Source organism: Muntiacus reevesi, chromosome 9 (assembly GCF_963930625.1).
Source record: "Muntiacus reevesi chromosome 9, mMunRee1.1, whole genome shotgun sequence".
Lineage (NCBI taxonomy): Eukaryota > Metazoa > Chordata > Mammalia > Artiodactyla > Cervidae > Muntiacus > Muntiacus reevesi.
This window is the reverse complement of record NC_089257.1, coordinates 77,107,858-77,116,944: the sequence shown is the minus strand read 5'-3', so window position 1 is coordinate 77,116,944 and position 9,087 is coordinate 77,107,858. Positions and strand designations below refer to the sequence as shown.

Here is a 9,087-nt window from a genome sequence, read left to right as displayed (position 1 = left end):
AACTTACAAATACCCAAAATGTTCCCTCACATATAGGTGGGTGCTCACATAACCATATGTAACATTACAAAACCTGTACTATAATTAGATGAATAAATACTAGACCTATACTGTTATCCAATTAATAATATAATAAGATCCAATTAAGACAAGCCTATTTATTCCCTTTTTATAAATAACCTAAAGTTCCCCAAATTTTCACTTCCCTGTTTCTACAAATGAATAAGTCAGAATATCAGCTTTCCAATAGTTTTCTAAATTTTCTAGTTTTCGAAGTTAGCACCACTTCCTATATTTACTTCATTTCCAGAGAAATCTCCCCTCTAAAAAACAAAGAAAAGCATGATTCCTAAGTTATTTTATTAATTCACAGATCAGTTTTCTCATTTTGAATTATTATAGATCACTCATTCCAAATATACAAATAATCACTTAAGATGGTTAGCACAATAAAAGATTACTGTGGCTGCCCTCACACAAGAAACAAAAGATTTCAGGAAAGTGCTCTATCTGTTCACTGTTACTTGTAACTTCTGCTAGAAATTTTATGGAATACCACTGTAATGGAAGGGATAATTGTAGATCTATGAAAGTGAATACATATGCATATGTAACTTACACCTATACAGAATCAGCTTCTGATTATCTACACAAATAACCGGACAGATGCTACAAAACACATAAGCCTTAAACCGCTTCAGATACTTTCTTTTTTTGTATCTATATTTCACAGGGCTGTGTCTGAGAATTCATAACACCAAGTAAAGCCATATTGCAAAGAGGTCAAGAGTTACACAATTACCAAAACAATGCTAAGGCAGATATGCCATTACTGACTTGAGTTTGCCATCTTTTGTTTATTTCTGATGGTGGCTCGAAGTTTACGTATCACCAGTCTATCAGGCAGAATCATATCACCTTGTTGTTCTAGATAATCCAATAAATTTTCAGTCCATTGGAGAGCAGCTGCATGATTAATATGTTTCTCTGGAATCAGTTCTATTTCCTCCTCTTCCTCTTCACTGGATTCATCTGTCTGACCTTGTGCTCTTTTGATGATTTCGCTGTCAGTTAAGACTTCATAGCCTGGTTCAGTACTGTCCACTTCAAGCCATTTTTCAATGTTCTCAGTAGGCACATTTTCCAATCCTTTGGTGTGTTGTAAAATGGTAGCAATGGCAGCCACTGAGATATCTTCCCCATCAAAGTCTAGGCCTTCTTTCTCCTCTATGGTAGGGAGAATCTTCTTCCATGCTCTGCTGATGGTAACTGGCTTTACTAAATTCCATGCCATTGCTATTTCATAAAGTGCATCTAGTAGAGTTAGCTTCTTCCAGAATGACCTCAGGTCATTGCCTTCTTCCAAGTTGTTCTGGAGAAGACGTGCTCGGTAGTTTCTCTTCATTGTAGCTATGACTCCCTGATTCAAGGGCTGAATCAACGAAGCCACATTAGGTGGTAAATATTTAGCAAATATTTGGCCATCATCTGACCTCAGGACGTTTTCATTTGGATGTGTTGGTGAATTATCCAATAAGAGTATAGCCTTTTCTTGCAACCCTTTGGATCTTAAGTGCTCTCGAACTTGGGGCACAAAAATCTTATCAAACCACTGTCGGAAAATGGAAAGATCCATCCATGCGCCTTTTTGGCTGAAATAAGAGACTGGCAGGTTTGAGGTGTCAGCTGACTTGAAAGAGCGAGGTTTCTTTGCTTTCCCCACAACACAAAGCTTAAGTTTGTGTAAACCTGTTGCATTGGCACAACACATGATAGTGACTCTTTCTTCCACTGACTTGTGCCCAGGGACTGTGCATTTACCTTTGATTACCGAAGTCCTGGAAGGCAGACATTTCCAAAACAGTCCAGTTTCATCTGCATTGTAGATTTGCTCGGGCTGCAAATTCTCTCGTTCAATATAGTCTCGAAAGTTGCTGCAAAAATCCTCCACAGCAGTCTCATCTCCACTTAATCTTTCATTTCTAATATTAATCTCTCTAATGCTGTGCCGTTGCTTAAAACGAGTTAACCAACCGGCAGAGGGGTTAAAATCACCATCCATTCCCAAAGCATAAAAGAAGAACTCTGCCCTTTTTGCACAAATTGGTCCAGACACGGGATTCCCTTTTGCTCTTTGCTGGTTGAACCATTCTAGCATCGCTTTGTCCAGTTCCTCATACATGGATGGTTTCATAGATTTCCTCTTAGCCAGAAGACTTGTAGAGTCTGAACTGCTTGCATAAGTTATGATCTTTTCCTTATTTTTCCTTATATCTCGAACTGTCGTTTCGCCAATTCCATAAATCACTGCCAGTTGTTTGGAAGAACCTCCATCTTCAAGTTTCTTTATTATATCAAGCTTATCTTTAATGGTCAACACCACACGCTTCCGTTTCCCTGACATGGTGAGGCTGTGGGACCCAGTTCGCACACTCACGGAAGCAACCCACAAAATTCTGCCTACTCTCACTGACTCACTTTAACACAACCTTACACACTCACTCTTTCAACCTCACCAGGAACCCGGTGGCCCTGACCCCGTCCCTAGCTGGACTTGGCTGGCGGAAGTTTCAGGGCTCAGGCCTTTAACTTTACTTGGGCAGCAGAGGAGGCCCAAGTCACCGCGGATAATCCGGATTACAAACATCTGTTTTATTCCCCCGGAGGCCGCGAGAAAGACTAGCTCCCCATCGCGACCACAAACCTCCTTCAGGCCCAGATCGCAGGTCAACAGCCGTCACTAACCTCTGCCACACCCCAAAGTTACCGCCGAGAGCGGAAGAGTCAGGGAGTCGGGGACTGGCCCCCTTCCCCAGAGGGACGTGACGCTGGATTCCTTCTCCAGCAGCCAGACCTTTCCACAGCAAGCCCCACTTCCCCGCGTCGGGCTTACTTAGTCTGCACGGTCCTCCCGGCCCCTCACAAGGCCGCCGAGACCCTCTCCCAACCTCAGTCGGAACCAGGACCCCTCGGCGGCGCCCTGCCTAACGCGCGGCAACCGCTCCTCCCACTAGCGCCCGCTCCCGGAAGACGCCCCCTCCCGCGCGCGGCCCCGCCCCTCGCCCCGCCCAGAGGCGGGACTTCCCTTGGAGCCCGGAAGGAGGAGGAGCGTCGCCCGTCCGGACTTGGGTACCTGGGCGGAGGCAGAGGCGGAGGCGGAGGCTAAGGAGGTTTGAAAGGTGAGAGCGCGGGGGCGGTGCGCGCTCCCTCGGGGCGGGGACTCGCTTTTGCTCCGGCTGCTGAGGGTTTGTTGGAGGGCCGGGGGACGCCGCTCCTCTCAGCCTGCAGGCGGGAAACGTTCCCGCGGGCGCGCTCGGGGTGGGTGGGACTGCTTCCCGCACTGCGCTTCGTTCCCCTCGCGCGCCGTGGGGTCCGGGCTGCGACGGGCGTGTCGCCCGCTCCTTCCGCGAAGGGGCAGTGGGCCGGCCGGATGCACGGGACGCGGAGGGTGACTTCGCGCGCTTCTCTAGTCTTTCCAGATCTCGGTTGCTTTCTGGGGGTCGAGCGCCTGTAAGCTCTGGGGGTCTGTGACGTCCCGCGCGCGCCCTCGCCAAGCCGTGTCGGAGGGTCCCGAGTTCCAGCTGCGGCGCCCTTCCCATCAGGTGGCTAGTGGTGGCCGGGCGGGCTTGCTGCGCCAGGCGTCTGTGTCCCGCGGAGGAGCCAGGTTTGTATCACGAGATACAGAGTATCTGGTGTTGCACTCTGCTGTTAGCTCCCCAGAGGCTCTGTTCCTTCCTCAACCCCTCAGCCCTGCTGAATTTAGCGAACCATCTTCAGGGTTATAGATTTCGATGAATGCTATAGTAGTCTGGGATGCCAGCTGGCAGGATTCACTCTATGCGAAATTGTGGAATACTGAACGGTGAGCCTAAGTGGGGGACATTGGCTTTTTCTATATATTTCTTGCTGTTTTCCTACTTGTGTCGTGTAGTGCTGCCCTGTTTTCGCGGAAGAACTATGATGCATTTGTTCCCAGCAATATGATAAGAGCAAAAAAAAAAAAAGGAATCATATTCTGTAGCCCTTAAATCATGTATTACTCTGGCTTGTTTCGATGTTCCTTTCATGAGATTGTGAGCTCCATGGGAGCTGAGACCATGTGGTTGAATTCTTCGAGAAACGCCCCAGGTCCTAATTGGTGCCAGCGCATCGTGTATACATTCAGTGCTTTGGTTTGTCACGGTTTCTTCTTCGAACTGTCATACAAAAGGGAACCTTAAGGAGGGGTAGGTAATGTTTTTCAGATAGGGCGCATCCCTTCAGTTGGAATTTCAGGTAATGGTGGAAGTTCCACTTCCCTTCAAATTTTTAATTTTTAAACTACCACCTACATTTTCATAGGGCAAGTGGATGATTCCTAGAATGAATCTTTTTTTGATGAATTAACCTCAAAGTCTAGAATAAAGGATATTTCTTCTGATAAGAAATTCAGGTAGCATCAAAGTACGTACCCGTTTAGTCACCCCAGTGTTAGCGAAAGAGCACACGCTATATGGGTTATTGCCCTGACATTGTTTGGCAGACAAGATAGTAAGTGATTTTCACCATGAAGCACAAAGATGAGATAGTACTGATCATCCTCATTCACTTATTTAATGCTTTCTGTTTGGAGCTTCTATTTTTCTTTTTGCCTAACAGGTTAGATATCATTAAAATTTTGCTTAAACTTTGATTTCAAGAAATTGAGTGTATACTCAGCCTATATAAAAATTACATCCATTTGCCTGGACTGTTTTCCGAGTGAATTCTCATGCTCAAGAGATGTTTTACCCATCAACCTTCATTTCTCTTGAGGAGATTCAGGTCACTCACCTTTTCCCTCTGTCATCCTTCTTCTCTCCCCAGCTCACAAAGTAAAAGTATCCACAATTTAAAAAAAGAGCCAGCCATAATCAAATTATCTTTTTCAATGACAGAATTTTTGACAATAAACAGCAGTTTGACATATGAAAGAGGCCCTGGAAATTTGGCACTTGGCCAAATGAAATTTTGTTTGTTTCCAAATGAAATTTTGTTTGTTTAGGTAAAGTTTGCCTCCTCAATATTCAACACTGAAGTTTTCCAAGATCAATTTTTTGTCACCAGAGACTGCCTTTCTTTGGGATCTTTACATTTGGATTCAATGGGGAATCCCTTAAATTTTGTAATCCGTGTTGTCAGTAAGGTGGTAGAGGGAAGCCTTCAAATTTTCATCTCTGTTGCACATTCTTGTTTTGCGTTTTGGATAAATAATTTTTAGAAGTTTTTGGCCTAGCTCACGTGCTCAGTTACATAATTGAAAAAGTATGTTTGTAAACTTACTCAGACTATTTTAATGATATTTTTTGAAACTAAAATTTAGAGTGAATGAGAGATACAATAATGACTTTTTGAAAGCATAACTTTTCCTACTTTGTACAAATATAATATTGGCAGCAGTCATTGTGTAACGCTGGACTGGGAATCAGAAGACCTGGTTTCTAATCCCTGTTCTGTCACTAAAGAGCTGTGTGATCTTTGGTAAGTCATTTAAAATCTATGTCCTTGGCCTTGACTTTTATAATTGAAGATAGATAATATCTTCCTTCTAGGATCATTGTCAGGACTTTAAAATATATCTGAAAATGCCCTGAAAATACATAAAGGGTGTTTTAATAGCTTAACTCTGTGGCAGTCACGGGTATTTGTATAGTGTGACATTCTTAGTTGTTTCTGCCATCATAAGAGTCACCTCTTGATACGATAAATAGCTGTTTTTCACATGGTACAGTTTTGTGAGATAAACATCTAGTGTGTATGAAACTGCTTTTGAGTACTAATAAAAGGCATCTTTTACTTTAATGTTCCTACAGGCCACTCTTTAGTGTATCTACTGAGGCCATATTTGTCTTTGGTTTTCATAAACTTTTTTTCCATTACTTCTCCCAATTCAGAGAGATTTTTATAAAACAGCCTTACCTTCTTATTACAGTGAAAAGCATATATACAGTTAGCTTGCACAAATTTATAACTATATGTGCTTTAAAAATCCTTCTTTGTACTACATGGCTTCAAAATACAACCTGTATAATTTTACCTAGTGCTTAATAAAAAGAAACAGTAATCAGTTTAAAACTTGAAAGAGAAACTGGGTGGACATATTTTGAAGCATTATGGAGTACAAAAATCCATACTTTGTAAAGCAATATAGAGATCTTTGAAAAAGTACAGTTTTATTCTTTGCTTATTTTAATACATATCTTCTGTAAGATGCAATCTGAGTGTAATTTCAAATAGCAGAATATTTGGTCTATGGACTAGGATTTGTTTGATTGCTATTACAATGCTGAATGTATCTTGTAGCAGTTACTGTGATAAGATTGCCTACATGATAATTTATTTTGTATAGTCTTAGCAACTGTTCTTATTTTGTATGAGTTGTTACCATTTTAGAAGCAGTTACATTGTCTTATAAACATAACAGAATCTGTACAATCAAATAGGTGATATCTCTCTCCCCCACCAAAAAAAAGTAATCATCTTGGGGAGCCATAAACTTGGTTCAGTAATACTTCCATTGCTCAAAAAAGATGTGACATTCTAGTTTTGGAATGTCAGTTTGTAGCACATTTAAAAAATCTCTTTAATAGTAGTTAGTCTTCATCTTTTCAAATTAGATTTAATTTCTGGAAGCTAGTAACAGTCCCTTCTAACTAGGAAAAATGAATAAAGTAGATATTTAAACCTCTCTTTGGGATAAAAAACAAAGTGTGAGTATTTTCTTATTTTTTGAAAGTATGGTTTTCAGAAAATCTCCAGAATATTCTGTGCCATGGTAGAAATATTAGAACAATCAACCTCATAAAGTGATTTCTTTAAAGGAGATGGCAAACAGTTAAATACGTAAGTTCTTACATGAGTGTTTTGAGGTCATCTCATTGGATTGTGATCATATTTCTCTTTTCTTAGCAGCCATAGAAATATATATATATATATATATATTACTGTTTTTCTAGTTATCTTGTCTCTAATTGTTCCTTTATACTTGTGATGATTTTGATGGTGCTCCTGGTGGCTCAGTGTCAAAGACTGCCTGCAGTGCAAGAGAACCAAGTTCGATTCCTGGATCGGGAAGATTCCCCTGGAGAAGGTAATGGCAACCCACTCCAGTATTCTTGCTTGGAGAATCCCATGGACAGAGGAGCCTGGCGGGCGGTAGTCCATAGGATCACAAAGAGTCAGACACAGCTGAGTTACTAACATTTTCACTTTGTTTCACCCTTTTCTGAATCAGAAACTTAGAGCATTTGTTTTCCTTCCAAATACTGTACTCTGTTTCGCCATTCAACTGTTTTTTCACCCATGTTACTGGATTGTTAGTAAGTTTTCTATTGGATTATGTTGTACTTCTAGTTTTTAATAGTTTAAGCCATTACCATTTTACTGAAGTATATAAAGACTGAAATCTTAGTAGATAAGTTATCGCTCAGTTTTGCACCATTGACTTTTTTTATGTCTATTACTATTCTATAACTTTCTTCGTACGTATGGTTAATCTTTTGTGTTAAAATTCATTTCTCTGTTCAGAATCCTTCTTTGCTTATGGGAGGAATCGTTCTGTAATGCCACCCTACTTTTCTATCTCAGTCCCTTTTTTCCAGCATAAAGCCTTTTTTCGTGTCTTTTTGGTCATACTTATTTACTAAACGGGTTTGTTGTCAGTGCCAAAATTTTTACTTTATCATTTTTTCCTTGCTGAAATCCCTTTTTCTTTCCTTCTTTCTGTTCAAATTTATCAATTCTTCAGAGGTGTATCAGGTCATAGCTGTTCAACAAAATCTTCAGTGAAATACTTGCTGTTCTGATCTACCTGCATCTTTACACTTTTATTGCAGTTACTTTTTATCACTCATTTTGTACTAAATGAATTCTACCTTGTATTTTTCTTAATTATTATGTTTCAATGTTTTAGTTCTACACATGGATAATAATGAAGAACAAGACCATGATTTTTGTATGAACCTCTTTCCTTAAAACATACATAGCATAATTCAGAACAGATGTTTGTTTGATGCTTTCATAGATGTTCAATGAATTATTTGTTGAATAAGTGTTCTGCCATCTTCATGCAGTTATTTCATGTGATTTTACCTTTGTGAACCATTTAATAACATAAAATAAATATAGTCTGTACTATAAATGCGTTCGTGGTTGTAATCTGATTGTCATTATTATATTCCTAATAACTTTATTTTGTAGAAGCTTAAGTGAAAATGGTACATGTTAGAAGACGTGAAACAAGGAGTAATTCTAAAACTCAAGAGCATGAACAGAAATCTCGAGTGGATTGGAGGCGGACTAAAAGAAGTAGTCTCTTGCAATTATGTGAGAGTGATGACGAACTTGAGAGTGGTGATGAGCTTGAGAGTGATGAAAGTGCTGACAGTAATGAAAGTGTTGACAGTGACGAAGATCCAGACAGTAACAAGGGGCCTGATTGCATTAAGAAGCCAGAAAATGAAAGAGAGCTTAAATTAATTAATGTTGAAGGTGAAGGAAACAACAGTAAGCATCTCACTAACACTGACAACAGTTCAATATATGAAGAAGAGAAGAACAAAACTAAGCATGGAAGTATTGACTTAGCAGATCATGAAAAGGGTTCAGGTCAAGAGGAGGGTGATCTCAACAAACACACTGGACAAATAACAGAGGAGGATTTAGAAGAAGAACACATCAAGCGAGGGAAGAGGAGAAGGATCTCCTCTGTGATGTGTGACAGTGACGACAGTGATGACAGTGATATCCTAGTTAGCAAAGTGGGTGTTAAACGTCCACGTAGAGTGGTCGAAGACGAATGTTCCTCAGTGGAGATGGAGCAAAAAAATCCTGAAAAAACTTCAGCCACAAGAAAGCGAGAACAGCTGCAGAAACTGAAAGAACTCTCAAAACAGAGATCTCGTCAGAGACGTAATAGTAGTAGAGAGTTTGAGGTGTGTTATATTTTATTGATTTTGTTACTGTTTTTAAATTTTTATTTAACTTTTATAAAAATCAAAGTCCTGAGTCTGTTCTCTTTTGTAGTAATTCTAGAATTTATTTTTTAGTCAAGTATCCTTGGGCATGTTT

At 40.4% G+C, this 9,087-nt stretch overlaps 2 protein-coding genes across 9 annotated transcripts in view; one reads left to right on the top strand and one right to left on the bottom strand.

The window, feature by feature from the left end:
* Window positions 1–705: 705 nt before the first annotated feature.
* Window positions 706–3,004, bottom strand: JRKL (JRK like). The gene has a single exon (XM_065945212.1). The coding sequence runs from the start codon at window positions 2,402–2,404 to the stop codon at window positions 830–832; it is 1,575 nt and encodes a 524-aa protein (XP_065801284.1). The 5' UTR covers window positions 2,405–3,004; the 3' UTR covers window positions 706–829.
* Window positions 3,005–3,108: 104 nt separating this feature from the next.
* CCDC82 (coiled-coil domain containing 82) overlaps window positions 3,109–9,087 on the top strand; it is a 31,715-nt gene continuing 25,736 nt past the window's right edge. For 2 of the 8 annotated variants that reach the window (XM_065944014.1, XM_065944022.1), the window contains exons 1-3: window positions 3,334–3,664; window positions 5,416–5,499; window positions 8,218–8,951. In XM_065944014.1, the coding sequence (XP_065800086.1) occupies window positions 8,232–8,951 (720 nt within the window). In that variant the 5' untranslated portion in view covers window positions 3,334–3,664; window positions 5,416–5,499; window positions 8,218–8,231. Of the gene's footprint in view, window positions 3,180–3,333; window positions 3,665–5,415; window positions 5,500–7,038; window positions 7,109–8,217; window positions 8,952–9,087 lie in introns of those variants that run through there. The other 6 variants (XM_065944016.1, XM_065944015.1, XM_065944019.1 and 3 more) reach the window with 6 other exon arrangements.

Bases quoted from the DNA above. Each gene is read 5' to 3' on its own strand.
- JRKL (XM_065945212.1), bottom strand. From the start codon at position 2,404: ATGTCAGGGAAACGGAAGCGTGTGGTGTTGACCATTAAAGATAAGCTT.